This window comes from Callospermophilus lateralis, chromosome 18, assembly GCF_048772815.1.
Source record: "Callospermophilus lateralis isolate mCalLat2 chromosome 18, mCalLat2.hap1, whole genome shotgun sequence".
Classification (NCBI taxonomy): Eukaryota; Metazoa; Chordata; class Mammalia; order Rodentia; family Sciuridae; genus Callospermophilus; species Callospermophilus lateralis.
The window spans coordinates 53,699,888-53,721,758 of record NC_135322.1 but is presented as its reverse complement, the minus strand read 5'-3'; the positions used below and the strand labels follow the sequence as shown (position 1 = coordinate 53,721,758).

General features: G+C 34.9%; 1 protein-coding gene and 1 non-coding gene across 2 annotated transcripts in view; both read right to left on the bottom strand.

Annotated features, from left to right (window-relative positions):
- The window catches only part of Ap1g1 (adaptor related protein complex 1 subunit gamma 1), an 83,931-nt gene that overhangs the window by 10,360 nt on the left and 51,700 nt on the right, over window positions 1–21,871 (bottom strand). The window contains exons 10-19 of the mRNA XM_076837431.2: window positions 17,971–18,026; window positions 16,757–16,870; window positions 14,357–14,497; window positions 11,092–11,146; window positions 8,195–8,317; window positions 7,931–8,020; window positions 6,604–6,731; window positions 5,068–5,172; window positions 4,018–4,159; window positions 3,698–3,824 (exon numbers count right to left, since the gene is read on the bottom strand). Coding sequence (XP_076693546.1) covers window positions 3,698–3,824; window positions 4,018–4,159; window positions 5,068–5,172; window positions 6,604–6,731; window positions 7,931–8,020; window positions 8,195–8,317; window positions 11,092–11,146; window positions 14,357–14,497; window positions 16,757–16,870; window positions 17,971–18,026 — 1,081 coding nt within the window. The remainder of the gene's footprint in view (window positions 1–3,697; window positions 3,825–4,017; window positions 4,160–5,067; window positions 5,173–6,603; window positions 6,732–7,930; window positions 8,021–8,194; window positions 8,318–11,091; window positions 11,147–14,356; window positions 14,498–16,756; window positions 16,871–17,970; window positions 18,027–21,871) is intronic.
- On the bottom strand, window positions 16,369–16,453 carry LOC143384606 (small nucleolar RNA SNORD71). The gene has a single exon (XR_013089397.1). It is a non-coding gene; the product is annotated as a small nucleolar RNA SNORD71 (small nucleolar RNA).

The following is a 21,871-nucleotide window of genomic DNA, read 5'->3' as shown; positions in this document are numbered from 1 at the left end:
AAAAAAAGCAAGACACACAAAAAAGAACACATGCAGTTAGACACCATTTCTAAAAAGGTAAAAACTGGCAAAACAATACAATTGTACACTCAATTAAGGAATGGTAAACATCAATGTGTTCACCAGCTGATTTAGGATAGTAAGCAGTTACCTATGGAATCAAGAGGAAAGTGGGGTTGTACAGCACTTGCCTAGCATGCACAAGGCCCTAGGTAAAGTTCAAACCCCACCACCACAAAAAAAGAAATAAATTTTAAATAAAGAGGAGGGGGGGGGAAACAAATCAAAAACATAACCTTCCATACTATTTTTATTTTACAGGCTAGGTAAATCAAGACATTTACTGAGTTTTATAGATGTTAAAAAATGCATAATAAGGTGGGGGGGGGGGCTGGGGATATAGTTCAGTTGGTAGAGTGCTTGCCTTGAATGCACAAAGCCCTGGGTTCAATCCCTAGCACCGCCCCCCCCCCAAAAAAAAGCATAATAAAATTTTACCACATATGTACATTGGGAGGAGAGGGTGAGAGTGGAGTGGGGCATGCCACACTACCACTTTTATCTGATCCTCCTAAATAAGAACAAAGCATGCATCGCACAATAGAAGTCAAGTCACAGAACATGACTATAAGCTGAAAAAAAAGATTTTAAGAAAATTCAGCAAAATATAGAAAACACATTTTGTGTTTATAAAGATTTCAAACCACTTATGAAATTAACTGAAAATACATCATTTTTTAAAAAATGATAGCTCAGTGCAGAGTACATGCTTATATGTGCAAAGCCCTAGGTTTAATTCCTAGAGTTCAAAAAATAAACAAAAAAAATTTAACACAATGAAATAAAGACAGAGTGAGATATATCTTTTACGAAACCAAAAAAAAAAAAAAAAGATACTAAAGAACACTAGAAAAAAAATCCAGCATACCAAAAATTAGCAAAGAGGGTAGAAATATAGATGGTTAGGCAAGGCACAAGAAGCAAAAAGAAACAAGAACACCACAGAATACCCATCCAAGTAGATTATCAATGAAATATACAAAGACATATTCATATAGTTCTCCTAGCTTTATAAAGCTAACATAGTAATTTCCCCACCAATTCCCACTTTCAGAAGAATTTTAGAAATGTGTTCTTACAGAAAATTCGAGGCTAAATAAGATCTATGCATAACAGATGGGTCCCTAACTCCCTCAAATTTTAGCTTTTGTCTCCTGTAAAAAGTATAGTAATTAGTTTTGAGGAGCAACAGAAACTCCCTACTGTCAAACCCTCTTAAAATACTTACTAACTCTATTCCCAAATTTCCAATCATTTTATATTTCTGAATAATAAGTTATAACTTATCAATTAAAGAATCTAGAATTCAAAATTTTAGCCTTAAAAAATGTAAAGAAACTAGGAAGACATTTAAAACACATTATGAACAAGGAAAAGGAAATCTAGGCTTTTAATATTTTATCATTTTGCTTTTCGATACAACATTATAGAAACAACAAACAACAAAAATAAAGTGAAATATTAAGACTCTACAATAAATGAGTTCAGAATACAAGAAAGTTCAAACAGGATTTTCACCTGTAATGCAAATATATGTATAAACATTAAACATTCCCTGATTAAAAAAACATTAATAAAAAAGAGCAGAAATTTCACCTTATTTAGGAAGGCCTTTTCATTTGTTTTCTTTTGTGGGGAGAGCAGTACCAGGAATTAAACCCGGGGGGTGCTTAACCACTGAACCACATCCCCATCCCTTTTTATTTTGAGATAGGGTCTCACTAAGTTGCTGAGGCTGGCCTCAAATTTACAACACTCTTGCCTGAGCCTCCCAAGTCACTGGAATTATAGGCGTGTACCACCACACTCGACTCTATTAAGGTTTTTTTAAAAAGTATTTATTTCTTTTAGTGATACACAATACCTTTGTTTTTTAAAAAAAAAAAAATTTATTTTTTTTTTAGTTGTAGTTGGACACAATACCTTTGTTTCTATTTATTTATTTTTATATGGTGCTGAGAATGGAACCCAGGGCCTCATACACGCTAGGCGAGTGCTATACCACCGAGCCACAATCCCAGTCACAATACCTTTGTTTTTATTTATTTATTTTTATGCAGTGCTGAGGATCAAACCCAGGGCCTCGCACGTACTAGGCCAGTGCTCTACCACTGAGCCACAACCCCAGCCCTCTATTAAAGTTTTTAAAAATTAATATACAGGGGCTGGCGTTGTGGCTCAGTGGTAAAGCGCTTGCCTACCTCGAGTGAGGCACTGGGTTCGATTGTGGCTCAGTGGTAAAGCACTTGCCTACCAGAGTGAGGCACTGGGTTCGATTCTCAGCACCACATATAAATAAATAAAATAAAGGTCCATTGATAACTAAAAAATATTTTTTTAAAAAATTATATACAATGCTCTACAAACTAGTGGCCATATAAATTAAGGAAATCAACAGCAAATAACATTTTCAGGTGTATACTATGTGTCATGCACTGAATGGGTCAGCAGTCCTCATCAATATCCTATGAGGTAAGTATTAATCATCCTTATTTTAATTAGATTCAGAAAGACTAAGTAACTTAGTCTAATAATCTTAAAATAAGGACAAACTGATATAATGATATTTGTTGAAGAAACTAGATAAGAAAAACCTAGAAACAAACAAAATGCCCAATAGTAAGGAAATGAGTATATAATAGTGCAAACTTGTTGATAAAATATTGAACAACCATTTAAAATTATAAAAATGAAGACTATTGATGTTCTTTTCTAATGATTCAGTATAGTTTTCATATTTAAGGATTTGAAATTTAATATATGTAAATGACTCAAAAGTACATGAAAGTAGTATTTTAAAATTTTGTTAAGACACAGATATAAATCATAAGCTCAGAAAGCCTGCCATATTAAGAAAAAATCATTTAGTCTGTGATGGTGAGCCTACCTGACCATTCAACATCCTTATTCTATGGCTGCTTTCTACTTGGGTCATATATGTTATAACTTCCCATTTTACCTTTAAAGAACACACTTTAACTTTTCAACTATACTTGACACTGCAATCTAGGATAAAAATTATGCTCCACAGTAATAATCTCAAACACAAGGGTTCATATTATTACAGAACAAATCAATTACAAATGTCTACCATTATGAAAAAAGACAAGATAAAATATTCCCAAATGAAAAGTTATATTTGAATTAAAATTATAGACAATTTCTCTTTCAGTTGCTTCAATTATTATTAGGAAGGATAAAAAGGAAGGGAAGAAGAAAGATAAGTAGTAACAGGTTAATATCTCAACAAAAATGGCCACAGCTATTAAAAACTAACCATGAATAGAAAGACAACCAGAAAAAGTCATGTCTTTAGACACCACCTAATGGTGAAGGGGACTTGGAATATAATCTTTTTAACCCTGAAAGAGGAAGTTCTTCCCTTTCTATCTTAAAATACTACAAATAATTTACTCTCCAAAAATTAAAAGTCTTCAAGGAATCCCTATGAATTATCTTCATAGATCATTAGCATGGCAGCTTTTTCCCCAGATGTTGTAAAGAGTTTATTCTTGTTTTGCACTCAGCCTTTCCTATCTTCAATTAATTCATGTGCTGGAAAGTTTGTGATCAGTGTAGTTTTTCCACAAGGCCTCTATCACCATACAAGCTTTAAATAACTCTAATCTGGCCTCACCTGTAAGGGTGATGTCTCCAAGCAAATCAAGAAGTTCTCCACCAGCAGAAGCTGGTTTGCTCGTAGGTGCAGTTGGAATAACAGGTGTTATGTCATTTCCTCCCAACAAATCCAATAAATCATTGGCCTAAATAAGGAAACATTACCTCAATTTGTTACTTGTCTATAAACTTCATCTAATGCAAGGCACTTTTAATACTTTAATAATGAAGGAAATCATCAACCAATCCAAAAGCACTAAAAGTAATCAGCCAAAACAAAATCAGTCACAAGATATGATGAGATCATTAGGAACCCCAGAGAAACAAGTGCAAGAATACCTGGCTGGTGGGTTGCGCCCCAGAGGGTGGTGGTTTGGTCTCTAGTGGAGCTGGTTCTGTCTCTCCATTTGTCTGCACAATCTCAGTAGGGCCATTTGTGGTCACTTTTTCCATAACAGGCATTCTTTCAAGTAGGGCAGACCTAGAAGAATCTGAAGTGGTTAAATTCTAGGCAGTGAACATAGATTCCCTACACAAAACCATCACTATTAACTATTTTGAAGACTCCTCCTCTCTCAACACACACACACACACACACACACACATACACACACAAATACACACACAAAATAGAAGGTGGATTATAATAATACATGACCTAAATTCCTGAATAGATTAAGGGCAGGCAAGAAACTATGTATAAATAAACTGTCCAACTAAATACCAAAACATGTATTTCAATGGTAGAGAGACTGAGATGAAAAAAAAGATAAATCAATAGGTGGATATAGCCAGGCATGGTGGTGGCGCATCCCTGTAATCTAGCTACTCAGAAGACAGACGCAGGCGGTTAGCAAAGTCAAGGCCAGCTTGTAAAACTCAGGGAATCCCTGTCTCAAAATAAAATTTAAAAGGGGACTGGGCATATAGTTCAGGGTACACTGCTTATCTAGAATGCACAAGGTCCTGCATTCAATCCCCAGTACTGTCCAAGGGGGGGAAAAAAAAGTAGACACTCTGTAATGTAAAAAAAAAAAAAAAAAAAATGGCAAATACCAAAATGTTAATAGTAATGGGATATGCTTGAGAGTATTTCTCTTGAAAGCAATACAACCCCCCATTTTATTTAACCAAATAAAATGGAAAATGTTGCCAACTTTACAAACCTAAAAAGGACAGGGGAGTTGCAAGAGAATGAAAGAATACTGTTAATTCATTTCTTTAGAGACCAGGGGCAGAACAAAAGAAGGAGCCAAGCAATGAGAATTAAGTAGGGTTGGTAGGCCCACTTATGGACTGCAAAAGGAATGAGTCTCTCTTAGGGATTATTGTGACAACGTATTTAGGATGCTAAGATGCACATGACATTGCTTATTTTCTTTTGCTTACCTCATATGGTCATATTTCTTAAAAAGTGCATTATATTCTACTGCCCTCTGCTGGAGCTCTACATCAATGCTGCTTCCGTAGATGGAAACCACTTTCTTAATTCGGCTGCAGGATAAAATAACAAATGATATCAAACACTCAAAAATTCATGAAAAAGAAGAAAGAGTGACTCACCAGTTTTCTGGTTAAAATTTCAAAATACTATTTTCTTAATTTACGTAATTTTTCAAAAACAAACTACTTTTATCTTTATTCATCCAATACTCACCATTATATATTTTAATTGTAAAGTTAGCTTTCTGGCTGGTATATATCCCATACCCTAAAATCTACATAAAGTACTTTACCCCAAAAGAAACTTATAATGTCCATTATCTTCCTTTTTTTTAATTTTTAATATTTATTTTTTAGTTTTTGACGGACACATCATCTTTGTACGTGGTGCTGAGGATCAAACCTGGGCCGCACGCATGCCAGGCGAGCGTACTACCGCTTGAGCCACATCCCCAGCCCCCATTATCTTCTTTAATAATAAGCTTTTAGCATCCAAATGCTAACCTCAAATTCTTGGTTCACAATTTAAAGAGTAAATCAAAAATACCATTTCTTACAAGACCTTACAATAAAAACTGAAGCAGAAAGTCTAGGAGAACTAAGTTTGCTTTAAATATGCTTGGCTGGAAAACTGACCCAAGAATCAACTTTTATTCAAAAAGCCAAAAACAGATTGTAAAGATTTAATCACCCTAATACTTGTGATTCTATTCTGATTCAGACATCTCAAAATACTGTATCCTTATATAGGGAAATAAATTCTCTACTTTAAAAAAGAAAAATGATATTACAAATCCGATATTCTTTTTTTTGTGTGTGTTGTTGTTGTTGTAGTATATGGACTCAATGCCTTTATTTGTTTTTATATGGTGCTAGAATGGAACCCAGTGCCTAACACTTGTGAGTGGTCTACCACTAAGCCACAGCTCCAGCCCATAAATCTGATTTAAATAAATAAATAAATAAATAAGCAAGCTTCAAAAGGGAATGAGGGGGTTAGGCTATAGCTCAGTGTCAAGAGTGCTTCCCTTGCATGTGTGAGGCACTGGGTTCGATCCTCAGCACCACATAAAAATAAACAAATAAAATAAAGGCATGCTGTCCATCTATAACTACAAAAAAAATAAGACATTTTTTAAAAAAGAGAATGAGGGGGCTGGGGTTGTGGCTCAGTGATAAGAGCACTCGCCTGGCACGTGTGAGGCACTGGGGTTCGATCCTCAGCACCACATAAAAATAAAATAAAGGTATTGTGTTCACTTACAACTAAAAAAATATTTTAAAAGATGTGGGGAGGAATGAGGTTGGGGGAATGAAGAGAGCAAAGTACAGATGAAATTCATCATTGTGGGTGTGGGATAATAAGTACAGGCAAACTCATTTTACCTTCTCTATGCTTTTGTCTATGCTTAAAATTTTCTAAATTAAAACTTCTAAAAATTATAAAAGCATCTATTCACCCTACTTTTCCTCAATACTCACTTTACAGTACAGGTGAAACGAGTAGAAAGCTTCATAATGGCAGTGAGGGCATAACCTCGTGTTACAGAGGTGGACATATTAGAGATTAGGACACTTTCTAAAATATCCAACACTTCATCCTCTGTTACCTGTGGATTAAAAAGAAAAAAATTTAAAAAGACCACACAAATGAATGGTAAGACTAAATGCTTAAATCTAATGATCAAGTCAAAGGATGCTGCCCATCATTTTAAAAGCCTCTATCTAGGCATTATGGCACCCACCCATAATCCCAGTGACTTGGGAGCATAAGGCAGGGGAATCAAGAGTTCAAAGCCAGCCTCAGCAACTTGTGAGGCCCTAAGCAACTTAGTGAGACCTTGTCTCAAAATAAAAAATAAAATGGTCTGGGATGCACCTTAGTGGTAAACATCCATGGGTTCAATCCCCAATACCCACCGCACTCCACCCCACCACCACCTCCCCCAAAAAACAAAAAGTCTCAAACACAACCTGTACTTTGCCAGGGGAACTGTCAAGCTGTTCCATCAATCAGAATGAAGAGGCTGGGGCTGTGGCTCAGTGATAAGAGCGCTCGCCTCAAGAGCACTCAATCAGAAGAACGACCACTGGGGCATATTATAATTTTAAGTGGCAAACATAGAGGAAGACAAGTAAAAGATACAAAGAATCAAAGAACTATTGCCACAATTTTCTCAAAACTCAGTCCTTTGGGCTGGGGCTGGGGCTCAGTGGTAGAGCACTTGGCTAGCATGTGTGAGGCACTGGGTTCGATCCTCAGCGCTTCATAAAAATAAATAAATAAAATAAAGGTACTGTGTTCATCTATATATAAAAATCAGTCTTTTCCAGGTGTGGTGGCACACTCCTGTAATCTCAGCAACCTTAGAGGCTGAGGCAGGAGGATCACAAGTTCAAGGCCAGCATCAGCAATTTAGCAAGCACCTAAGCAACTTAGCAAGAACCTGTCTCAAAAAAAATCAAAAAGGGCTGGAGATGTAGCTCAGTGATAAAGCACCCCTGGGTTCAATCCCTAGTACTCCAGAAAATAAAGCAATTTGGTGTAAAAGAAAACGGAAACCTAAGTTTTGGTTTTGGTGGTCAGAACTAAACCCAAGGCTATACACACTCTACTACTGAGCTACATCCCCAGCCCCAGTAAAATGGTTTTTAAATCTCACAACACTCTAGTAAGTTCTGTCTTCAAAACTGGCACATTTCCCAGTGTAGTTCCATTATTACTTCTTTACAAACTTTTCAAGTAATCATAATCAACTCCCATTAAACCTGTTTTGTCCCCTCCTTAATCAAGAGTAACAAGAGGTACCTGAATAGGCTCTTCCTCTTCACATTGGCCAGATACAAGAAGATCACCATATTCACCTATACACCATGCAGCTACTTGTACCAAAGGTTGCTGTCAAAAGAAAGTCAAGGACTTTAATTTTTCCAAAAACACTTAATGCAAATTCATCATCTAATCAAAAGGTCAAAACTGAACACATCTAGAGTGTTAGTAACAGTGGAATACAGAAAAAAAAAAAAACTGTAATTCTTTCCAAGTATAAACAATGGCAAATGAAGTACTTACTTGAGAATAATCACCAAGAATTGCTTTGTACAAGCGCTGAACGGTGTAGGCATGCATCTCCACACTATTGGTTATTAACTGGATCAAATTGGGGACTGCATCATCACGAACATAACTTCCTGCCTAAAAGGAAATTCAGAGTTACACTTAGAAACACAGAGCAATGGTAACAAATGTTGTTCTTAAATAGTTTTACCAAATGTTATTGAAAAAAACCACTATTAAAAACCACCCTCCAATAAGCCAGATTCCAATTCTCAGGTCTACATGCAGCTTAAAATTCAAAGCCTTACTTTAAAATATGTTGTTAGATTTTAATTTTAAAAAAATCATCTCTTGTTCCAAATTAAAAGCAAAACATAAAGTTTCAAAATTTCAAGAAAGACCTAAAATTTTAAGACATTAACTAGGAACTTAATTACAACTACCTGTCACTTATTCTAAGTTCCCAACACTGGTGTCTGAATCATATGTGCAAAGTAAATGTCACAGAGAACAGGGGCATCTGCATCTCTGAACATTGCAAAAAGGCATGTTAAGTTTTTAAAAACAAGTTTATATTTAAAATATCAAACTGTCCTTTATAAACTATTTACAAATCTTATACAATCAATCATAGTCCTAGGAATGGAAGACATTTGTATTTAATTATTCATCCTCCATCGCCCACCCACCTTTTTAATTTGCTCAATTTAATGTTCTCTTAACTATTAGAATTTGAGATAGTATTTGCAATCATGGAACAAAGAAAACCATTTAACCTATTGGGAAAATATACCTTGGGTTTATTACAGCATTATAACAGACTTTGTAGGACATACAAACAGTGACATGCCTAATATTACCAACCTTGGTCAATGGCCCATTACTGAACAAAATAGCAAAGCTGACTTATAAGACTGAGACCAGGTCTAATTGTGTATTTTTTTTGGGGGGGGGGGGGGGGGATCTAGTTGACCGGGAGTGCTTACTCCAGTTAAGAAACAAAGACGGGAAAAGTTTCGAAAAATGATCAAAAACAAAGTGAGAAGCTTTTAAAAAAGAGAGAAAGAAAGAAAAGAAAAAGGTAATTTGTGATGAGACCTGGATATTTACATTCTTCCCTAACTAGAAAAAACAAAGTGCCTTTTTTTTATGTGGTGCTGAGGATCAAACCCAGTGCCTCACACATGCTAAGCAAGTGGTCTACCACCAATCCAGAACCCCAGAAAACAAAGAGCTTTTCTGTTGTTTTTTATTTGTTTGTTTTTTGGGGTTTTTTGTTTGTTTGTTTTTGGTACCAGGGATTGAGCCCAGAGACATTTAACCACTGAGCCACATCCAACGCCCTTTTTGTATTGTATTTAGAGACAGGGTCTAACTAAGTTGCTTAGGGTTGCACTAAATTGCTGAGGCTGGCTTTGAACTCAAGATCCTCCTGCCTCAGCCTCCTAAAGAGCTGGGATTACAAGAGTACACCACAGCGTCCAGTAGCAAAGTGCTTTTAAGTAAGATAAAGCATCAGCATGATCTAAATAACAATTACAAATTACTACACAAACATCAATTAGCAGGAAACAGCTTCCCAAATTCCTACTGAAACAAAGAGAAATCACATTCTAGGCCATAAAAGAAAAAAAAAATCAACAAATTTAAATAATAGAAATCATACAAAGTATGTTCTTAGACTACAATGGCATTAAACTAGGTATCAGTAATGGAAAAAAAAAAAAAAAAAAAAAAAAACCTGGAATATTCCCAAACATTTGAAGATTAAAACAGCACACATCTAAATAACACAGGGGTCAAAGAAGACATTACAAGAAAATTAGTAGACCAGTATCTCTGAGGAACATGGGTACAAAAATCTTCAACAAAATATTAACAAATCAAACCCCACAATGTACAAACTGAATTATATACCATAATCATGGGATATTTATTCTATCACATAGGTTGGTTCAACATTCAAAAATCAATGTAATACAGGCAAAAGAAAAAAATACAGTATGATTTTAAGAAGAGAATGCAGGGGCTGGGGTTGTGGCTCAGTGGTAGACCGCTCACCAATCATGTGTGAGGCACTGGGTTCAAGCCTCAGCACCACATAAAGATAAATAAATAAACATATTGTCTACCTACAACTAAAAAATAAAATAAAAAATAAAAAAAAGAAGAGAATGCAAGTCAAATGAAAAAGAAAAGCAGTATTTAAAAAAAAAGTTTTACATTTTCATAAACATTTTAAGAAGCTCTAACTTTCCTTTTCTTCTAGGCCTTACAAAAATTGTCATGGAGAAAACAAGTTTATTTAAAATATCTTTTTAATATTTTATAGTTGTTGATGGGCTTTTATTTTTATTTATATGCACTACTAAGAATCAAACCCAGTGCCTCACACATGGTAGGCAAGCACTCTATACCACTAAGCCACAACCCCAGCCCCTCTTATTAACTTTTAACCTTCTAAAAAATTAATTTATGATAGGCTAGGATTACAGGCATATACCACTGCAGCCAGCTACTCTAGACAAACTAGAAACTACCATGCCCCAGACAGAATTCCATGAAATAAATACATCTAAATCATAATTTTAATGGTATCATTGCATCCTACTGATGTTTCATAATTAACCAATTCCTCTTTGGGAATTACTAGTGGTTTCTAGTTTGTCACTATATAAACAAGATTGCAATAAACACTTTTATATGTACTTTTTAGTGCACTTGGACTTTTTAATTTTTCTATAGCGTTTTTTCCCATAGCATTTATCCCTTCCCAATATTATATTATATATTTCCCCACAAATTTCCAATCTCTCCTACTAGCATCTAAGTTCCAGGTGAACAAGGGCTGTCAACCTCATTTCTCAGTCCACTCCATCACTTAGTAAAGGATGAATGAAAAGGCTACTTACGGTTGTTAGAACACGCATAATTGTGTCTATATGCCACCGTTTGGAAGGTGCATACCTGAGAAAGCAATGGCACAAGTGAAAAAATTGAAACTGGTAAACTATACTGTATTTAGTGACTTTTGAAAATCCTGCCCTACAATCTGTTCTAGGTTCCCTGGTTAAGTGATTATATTTGGAGACATTTTATCATCGAACCTAGCAGCATTTGTCATTTCGAAGGATGATGAAATACAGTCAAACTCAAATGTTTCCCATAAGACTGCAACAGCAGTATCTAGGCTGAAAAATGGGACTTTGTCTCAGTTGCTCAGAAAACAAACCATGTACAGTCAGAGCAGGAGGAATAAAGAACAAAAAAGAAAAAGAACTTTCCCCAGACCCAGAAAACACTAGAACTGTGAACTTATTCCCTTAAATTTGGGGTGGAAAAAGAGAAGGAATACCCATACTGATAAAATCTTGGGGTACTTCCTCCTTCAAGTTCTACACAAACTTCAGTTCAGGTGCTATATAACTCTTCCATTCTCTTCAAGCAATAACCTCATAGATGAGAGGTTGAAGAACAGATTAAGAGTTGAATTGATTTTGTAAAGGTGGGATTTTGCTTGGTCTTGGCAAACATGCTTAACTGTTGGCTATAATGATTTTCTTTTACTTAACTTTAAGATCAGCAGCTTGAAATAAATGTTATATTTTTTAGCCAAAATGATTATAGTATTTCCCCCATATTTTAAACATGCTTTCAAAAAGTTCCAAGCACAAGCAGCAAGGTGGTTCAACATATGGAAATCAATAAATATAATTCATCACATCAATAGACTTAAAGACATAATAAATGATTATATCAATTGATGAAGAGACATATGGAAATCAATAAATATAATTCATCATATCAATAGACTTAAAGACATAATAAGAATCATATGATTATATCAATTGATGCAGAGAAAGCATTTGACAAAATACACACCCTTTAATGTTCAAAACACTAGAAAAACTACAAATAGTAGGAATATACCTCAACATTGTAAAAGCAATCTATGCTAAACCTAAGGCCAGCAACGTTCTAAATGAAGAAACATTAAAGGCATTCCTTCTAAAAACTAAAACAAGACAGGGATGCCCTCTTTCACCACTTCTATTCAACACAGTCCTTGAAACTCTAGCCAGAGGAATTAGACAGAGGAAAAACATTAAAGGGATATGGATAGGAAAAGAATAACTAAAACTATCATTATTTACTGACAACACCATTCTATATTTAGAGGATCCAAAAAAACTCCACCAGAAAACTTCTAGAATTAATTAATGAATTCAGCAAAGTAGCAGGACATAAAATCAATACCCATAAATCAAATGCATTTCTATATATGCGTGATGAATCCTCTTAAAGAGAACTTAGGAAAACTATCCCATTCATAATTGCCTCAAAAAAATAATATCTGGGAATCAAATTAACAAAAGAGGTGAAAGACCTCTACAATAAAAACAACAAAACACTAAAGAAAGAAATTGAAGAAGACTTAAGAAGATGGAAAGATCTCCCATGCTCTTGGACACACAAAATTAATATTGTCAAAATGGTCATACTACCAAAAGCACTATACATATTCAATGCAATCCCAATCAAAATCCCAAAGGCATTCCTTATAGAAATAGAGAAAGCAATCACGAAATTCACTTGGAAAAATAAGAGACCCAGAATAGCCAAAGCAATATTTAGCAAGAAGAGTGAAACAGGAGGCTTCACAATGCCAGACCTTAAACTATACTACAAAGCTATAGTAACAAAACAGCAAGGTATTGGCACCAAAATAGACATGTAGACCAATGGTACAGAATAGAAAACACAGAGACAAACCCACATAAATACAGTTATCTCATACTAGACAAAGGCACCAAAAACAAACATTGGAGAAAAGATAGCCTATTCAACAAATGGTGCCGGGAGATTAGAAATCCACATGCAGCAAAATGAAAATGAATCCCTGTCTCTCACCATGCAAAAACTTAACTCAAAGTGGATCAAGGACCTAGGAATTAGTCCAGAGACTCTCTGCCTAATAAAAGAAAAAGCAGGCCCAAATCTTCATGTTGGATTAGGCCCTGACTTCCTTAACAAGACTCCTAAAGCGCAAGAAATAAAATCAAGAATTAATAAATGGGATGGACTCAAACTAAAAAGCTTCTTCTAAGCAAAAGAAACAATCAATGATATGAACAGAGCCTACATTTTTGGAGCAAATTTTTGCCACATACATCAGATAGAACACTAATCTCCAGGATATATAAAGAACTCAAAAAACTTAACACCAAAAAAAAACAAACAACCCGATCAATAAATGTGCTAAGGAGCTGAACACACACTTCTCAGAAGATATACATTCAATCAACAAATATATGAAAAAATGTTCAACATTTCTAGTAATTAGAGAAATGCAAATCAAACTAAGATTTCATCTCACGCCAGTCAGAATGGCAGTTATCAAGAATATAGACAACAATAAATATTGGTGAGGATATGGAGGAAAATGCACACTCATACATTACTGGTGGGACTGCAAACTGGTGCAACCAATCTGGAAAGCAGTATGAAGATTCCTTAGAAAACGAAATGGAACCATCATTTGACCCAGCACTCTCGGTCTATACCCAAAGGACTTAAAATCAGCATACTATAGTAACGCAGCCACATGGATGTTCATAGCAGCTCAATTCACAATAGCTAAACTGTGGAAACAACCTAGATGCCCTTCAATAGTGAATGGATAAAAAAACTGTGGTATATATACACAGTGGAACATTACTCATCATTAAAAGAAAATAAAATTTTTGCATTTGCAAGTAAATGAATGAGGATGGAGAAATATCATCCTAAGCAAAGTAAGTCAATCCCAAAAAACCAAAGGCTAAATGTTTTCTCTGATAAGTGGATGCTGATCCATAATGGGGAGGGGGGAGGCATGGGAAAAATGGAATAACTTTGACTGAGGAAAGGAGAGGGAGGGAACAGAGTGGAAGGAGGGCGAATGGGGGCAAGAAAGATGGTGGAATGAGATGGACATCATTACATGTACATATATGACTGCACCTACAGTGTGACGCTACATCATGTACAACCACAGATATGTAAAGTTGTGCTGCAATTGTGTACAATGAATCAAAATGCATTCTGAGACCATGTATACCTAATTAAAATAAATTAATTAATTTTAAAATAAGTTCAAAGCACCTTTTACCAAAAAAAGTAAAAATAAAATCTTACTTTTCTGCAGCAAGAAAGATTCCAGATGCACAGTCTGCCTTAAATTCTGGCTCACAGGAATCCAGAAAATAAAGTAATTCCTTCATCATGCCTCGGATATTATTCCCATTTACGAGGGCAAAACTCAATTCCATTGCACGCCTTGCAGAAGGGCAAATTAAAAAATAAAAATTATGATATTTACAGTGGAAATGAAACAAAGTCCCAGGTATGATGTCCCAGAACACCAAGTGCTGACATACGTGCTAATGTCCTTGTATAATCTTGTGAGCCCAATCTTACAAGCAAGGTAACCAAGGAGATTTATTCTTATGTAATTAAATTTAGTTCTGATATTCTGAATCTTAATTCAACACTTTTCTTCAAAAATCCCTGAGAAATACTTTATTGATAACCAAAAATGCAGTTTTGGGTTCAACAATCTAGTCTATAAAACTGAAATTTATAATACCCAAGAGGCTGAAAAAGAGAGGCAACAAAATCATTACCCAATAGTAATTATGCCTTTGCATTATTCCTTAAAATATGATATATTCACTCACCACATTATACTTTTAGAAGATATAACACCATTTACATTAAGATATATGTAAAATTAAAGCAAACTGAAAGGGAAAATGAGGGCCTTAAAGAGGAAACAAGCATGACTGCAAATAAGATTACCTATAAATGCCTATCAAATTTGGTAACAAATGCAAAATTAAAAATATTTAGCATACCAAAATACTACATGTATTTTTTCATATTGGGTAAAAAAATTAAATACTCCAAATATATTGATTTTCAAAAATAACTATTTGATAATTTCATAATACTTTCATACAAGCAAAACCTCAATCCTAAAATGCAACTTGCTCTAATATAATACTTAATTTATATATATATTAATTCAATCAATCCTATATAATCCTACAAAGTAGGTATTCCTCTATCTGCATTTTACATTCGAGGCAACTGAGGCACTGAATGGCTAAGTAATTTGACCCACACTGTCGGCGTACAACCAGCATTTAAAATGAGGCAGGTCTAGCTCCAGATTCTAAGCTCTTATTGTTCTATATCCTGTCAAAGAGACAAAGGTTTTAGTTTTGAAATTCAAAGCCCAGTAATAAGCTATAGAAAAACAATAAAGAGTCAGAAGGCTTTATTTCTATTCGAAGGACTGCCCCTTACAAAGGTTAAGGTTCAGGGTAAGTAATTTGATCTGGTCAGGACTATATTTTAACTACATATTTTAACTAAATGGGGGGTAGAAAGTAATTGTCTAACCTCTCTCACTGGCTTCCTCTGAGAACCAACTGAGAATGTGCTTATAAAATCCTATACAAGGGATAGGGATATAGCTCAGTTGGTAGAGTGCCTGCCTCGCATGCACAAGGCCCTAGGTTCAATCCCCAGCACCAAAAAAAAAAAAAAAAAAAAAAAAAAATATATATATATATATATATATATATATATATATATATATATATATATATATATAGTGGTACATGCTTGTAATCCCAGTGACTTGGGCAGCTGAGGCAAGAGGATTACAAGTTTGAGGGCAGCCTCAGCAATCAGCAAGGCCCTATCTCAAAATTTAAAAAGGGCTAGGGGTGCAGGTCAGTGTAAGATACCCCTGGGTTCGGTCCCCAGTACCAAAAAATAAAATCCTTCACAAAGCATTACATGAAAGTTAGTATTCCAAGTTTAGATCTTATCTCTAGATTGTCCAAGAACTTAGACCCTGATTTGTACAAACAAAAGAAATTCATTATCAAACATTTTGTTAACCGAATGGTTTCAAAGATCGTTTTACAACTACTTTATTCTGTATTTGAACATATAACCAAAATTTCTTCAATGCTAACTATGGCTAGGTTTTCTAAGAGGAAAACCAGCAGAGTACACCATTCACTGAGAGAAGAGATTTATGCATTTTGACAGTGCTACTGGCTGCCAAACAGTCATTCCTAGATGTAAGAAACAAAGCTACCTCCAGTATGCTAGGTCATAAATACTGTGAAAAATGTGTGCTGTCAGCAATTTGAGTTTCAGCATAGTGTAAGACACTTAGCCGATGGATCACTCCTTATTTTCATCCTCCAACACACAAAGCACAGTATCTGTATTAAGTAAACTTTTGACAACTTCTCTGTACTGTTATATTTATCAAAGAATCAAAGACAACTTCAGTGTGCACTTAAGTATTTCCTATTGGTCTTCTAAATTGACCTAAATGCCTAAAAAAAAAAAGGATTCACTCTACAGAGAGTTCATTTCTGAACACAATGACTAAAACATAAAATGTCAACACTCTCTCAGAACTATTGTATGTAGGGGGGCATAGAATATCAATAACCAGTTTCTCTCACTTTATTTAACAAAAATACTGAACTGAGAGTCTCAGTTTGTTACCGTTTTATTGAGACATCCAAATCTTTTAGACAGTCCACAATTGTGCTTCTGTGCCTCTGTACTGCATTATGATCTGTCTGCACAGTCTTCAACAAAGATGTCAGAGCTACATATCTGGATGAAACAAAGTTGCAGAATAACAGTTAAAATGCAAAATTTTCCTCTGCCTAAATGATGACAAAGATGACTTAATGGATAAGGGCAAGCACATATTGTAAAATATTTAAAAGTAAAGACAGAGTTAATGAGTATAAAGATAACATTTTTAAAGGCATAAAAACAGCATAATCTATAGTTGCAACCAGGAAAAGCTTTGGATTTAGATTTGCTTTCAAAGTCAAAGTTAAATTTCTAAAAGTAATCAACTTAACTCTTTCAAAATCTTCCAAAACAGTAAAACAAAATAAGCACCTATACCTTTATATACCTTTAAAAGCTGCCTTACCCCCCAAATGCAAGAGGATGTTATTTTAATTTTATCATTTGAGTTTTCTCTGCTTTTATTTAATGGTGGTACCCAAACTGACTCTATAAAAAATTTGAGGTTTAAGATGCAAGTGCTTAAAATTTCTTTTAGGAGAAGACAATTCAAGGTGCCACAATGTTTATTTCTACATCTTCTCCTGCTTAAGATTATTAGAAAGAAAAATCTTTCCTGATTGGAAAAAAATAGCAAGCAAACTATATATACATGAAAATAACTAAATAAAGATAATATTGATCAATTCAAAAACCAGCTAGATTTCTCAAAGATGTTCCAGATTTACAAATCTGAAAATGTACTTTTCTTACTAATTTAGAGCAGGAGTCAACAAACTATAGCCCACCTGCAAAAATCAAGTCTTCTGCTATTTTTATAAATCAATTTTTACAGAACACAGCCATACTCATTATTCATATATGATTTATGATTAATTTCTTGCTAAAGGACAGAGTTGAACAATTGCTACAGAGACCCTGTAGCCCAAAAAATCCAAAATACATCCATATGACCCTTTACAGAAAGTTTGCTGACTACTGACTTATGAATAGGAGTAAAAATTAAAACCATAAAGAAAATCTTCAAATTATTTACAAAATGTTAGTTTTAGGATCAAACTAAAGGTTATGAAATTCTACATATTTTGCGTAATACCTATATAATCTTCAGCAAAGGCACTCTTGAAAATACTGAGTTGTAATACTCAGTACAAGATATTTTTCAGTAGACTTACCTAATATTTTTGTCATTGTTCAATAAGAAACGACCCAGGATATTTATGGCTAAAACCTAAAAAAAAAAAGCAAAAGTTAAAAATCTAGAAAATTGAAACATTTACATTGTTTCCTGATACTAAAGGATCACTTCTTGGTCCCTGGTAGGGGACCAAATTATTTAAAAGTGGCAGCTTGTACCTATAGACTACTAGAACAAATATATCTACGGGTAAACTCTTAAAATCATATCCTATTTCAACAGTAGCTGTTGGAAGATTCAGTTTTAAGGTTTTAATATTGTTAGTAGAAAAATATCATTGGTATGGTCCCTTTGAAGAACAACCTGACAATAATTCTAAATATTTAAAATAAAAATCTAGGAAACACTTATTCTCGTGGAATGTTTCCAAATTCTAGAATAAAAATAAAAACCAATTGAGATAAAAAAAAAAAAAGAAAAGAAAAAGAAAAGAAAAACCAAAGTCCTCTGCTTCAACAATTTCAATTCTAAGGCAGGTGCAGTGTTGCACACCTATAATTCCAGTTACTCAGGAGGCTTAGGCAAGAGGGACTCAAGTTCAAGGACAGCACCTTCAACTTAGTGAGATGCAATCCCAAAATAAAAAGGGCTGGAGATGTAGCTCAGTGATAGAGCACACCCTGGGTTGAATTCTACCAAGCGGCCAGCGCAATGGTTTCATTAATGAGGTTCTTGGCATAAAAGTTAGCTAGCGAGATCGAAATAAACACACAGACTCAGTTACCTTTTTCTATGACCAGGTCCGAGACGGCTCCCCTCTCTGGTTCCCTCCTCTAACCGCCCGGCAGGGCAGCAAGGATTACTCAGGGCTAGCAGGAGAGAGAGAGGGAGAGCACGCCAGGGAGTAGCCTTTTATTGGGGAGCAAGAAATTCAGGGGAGAATTCCATCCAATGAAGGTTGAAGGGGGGCCGCACTCCAAGGTCAGGGTCAGTGATTGGGCCTCCGGGGTCAGTGGTCAGTTACACCCCCACACGGACAGGTTCTCTCATCAGGAGAGGGCCGGGAAAGCTCCGACACAGCCAGAGCGCCTCAGACCCTAACCGGGAGTCACCCAGTCACGTGTGAGAATGGCTTCCGACATTGAATTATTACCAATACCAGAAAAAGTAAAAAATTCAATTCTAGGAATTTATCTGACAAACAATTGGACATATGTATAAAAATCTGTTGCAGCACTACCAGCATATCACAATGATGGGAGACATCCTAAATGTGCATTATTAGCAAATCTGCTAAATATACTACTAACACAGCTATACAATAGAATCTTAAGCAGTCATTAAAAAGAATGAATTCAGACACAAGGTACAGCAAGGATAACCTTAAAGACATCAAGCTAAGTGAAATAAAATAAATAGAAAAAAACAAATACTATTATGATTACACCTACATAGAATATTATGACATTGTAAAATATATAAAATATATTTGGTCTTTGTCCTCATTGCCTGGAATACAACTCCTAAATCCCTTGGAATTTATTGGGTCATGGTAACACCTTTAGTTCTAGTGAAGTGATTTTTAATAGGCTCCTAGATAACCCCAAGATAGGGTTGGTTTGCCATAGAAACCCCAGCGTTTGAGTATTCAGTCTCGTGCCCAGGCTCTAGGGATGGCAGGGGTGCTAAAGGTCATGCTGATGACCAACTGCCAGTGATCTAATTAAGTGTGCCTACATGATGAGGCCTCCATAAAAACTCAAAAGGACAGGGTTCCTAGGAATTTCTGGACAGATAAACACATAAGAATTTCCTGAAGAGCATCATACATGTAGAAAGCACAGAAGCCCCAATCATTCCCACATATCTTGCCTTATAAATCTCTCCCACCTGTAGCCTTTTCAATATCCTTTATAACAAATTGATATACCTAAGTAAAATGTTTCCCTTTGTTCTGAGATACTCTAGTAAATTAATCAAACAAGAGTAGGGATGATATGAGAACCTAGATTTACAGATGTTAAAGCATAGGTCATCCACACTTGTGATTGGCATGGAAATGGGACATAGTATTGTGAGACTTTACCCTTATCCTGTGGGATATGACGCTACCTCCAAGTGATATTGCAAGAAGTAAATTAAAGTGGAAGACATTCAAGTAGTATCTGCTGGAGAATCACTCGTTGTATGAGTAACATTCTTACACATCTGGTGTCAAAAATTAAATGTTAAGCCAGGTACGGTGGCATATGCATGTAATCCCAGAGGCACCAGAGGCTCAGTCGGAGGACTTCGAGTTCAAAGCCAGCCTCAGCAATGGCGAGGCACTAAGCAACACAGTAAGGCCCTGTCTTTCAATAAATTACAAAATAGGGCTGGGGATGTGGCTCAGTGGTTGAGTGTCCCTAAATTCAATCCCCAGTACCAAAAAGAAAAGAAAAAGAAAATTAAGTGTTGAGAAATATGTGAGAAGAGGAGCTAGAAAACACCCCCCCGCCTCATCTTTTCAGAGGTACCTGAAGTAATCAAATTCACAGAGCAAAAAAACAGAAAGGTAGATGCCAGGGATTTGAGGTAGTATAGAATAAACAGTTATTGTTTAGTGGAGACAGAGTTTGGGAAAATAATAAGAAGCTCTGGGGGAAAATGGTGGTACAAGCTACACAAAGGTATTAATGCCAATAAACTATATACATTTAAAAATGGTAAATTTTGTTACATGTATTTTATCACAATTCAGAAAAAAAAATAAGAATGGTCTCCAGACATCAATATGGAATGAACTACAAAATAATGTGAGCTAAACAAAGTAAGACATAGAGCAATACCCAAGATATGTTACAATCCTGTCTGAAAAGGAAAAAACTTAACCCAAGTTGCTTTGGTGATATGACTGGCTATTGTAAAGATACTATATTCTGGTTAGTAAATCTGTTTCTTTTAAGGCTTTGGGTTATCAACTCTAATATTAATAAATAAATGACTGAATTAATAAATACATTTGGGAGAAGGGACAACTTCTCTTTCAGAACTCCAATTATTTAATAAAGAAAAAAATGAAGGATATAGAAAACTACCATTAAAACACTATCCTCATATTATTGATACCCCAGATGGGTATCAAAACTGATGGGCAAAAGTCTGTAAACAGAAAATTTATGGTTTCCAAGTGTTTCCCCCCTCAAATATTCTTAATTACAAGGAAAAAACAGTAACTTTACAGTGAGGAGACCCAGCAATCACCACCTTAACCAAATGATCAATGATCATAAAATATATTAACCTCACAAATATATTTTATATAACATATATATATATATATATATATATATACACACATATACACACACACACACACAATATATATATATATGTGTATGCACTTCCTGATACAATCAAATGAGAAGGGGACATCATTTTTGTAATAGTTTTGCCAAAAAAAAAAGCATAATCTTATTCTACAAAATTACAAAAAAATATCAGAATGATTCAAATTGAGGCATATTCTACAAAGTAACTTATCAGTACTTTTCAAAAGTCAAATTCGTGAAACAAAGAAAAACTGAGAAACTGTCAAAGATTAGAGGAAACTACGGAAAAAAGACAATTAATTGCAATGTGTGATAATGGACTGGCTCCTAGAACAAAAAATAAACATCAGTAGAAAAATTAGTGAAACATTAATAAAGTTTATAATTTAATTAGTAGTATAGTATTAATATTTATTAGTTTCTCAGTCTTGATAATTATGCTATAATTTTGCAAGGTCTTAACTTGAAACATCCTGGGTGAAGGACATGGTGTATATTAGAACTGTGAACTATTTTTGCAACTGTAAGTCTAAAATTATTTGAAATAAAGAGTTTATTAAAGTGGAGAGAAGAAAAATGCATCCATAGACACATTCAAATATGGATAAAATGTCTAAATATACAATA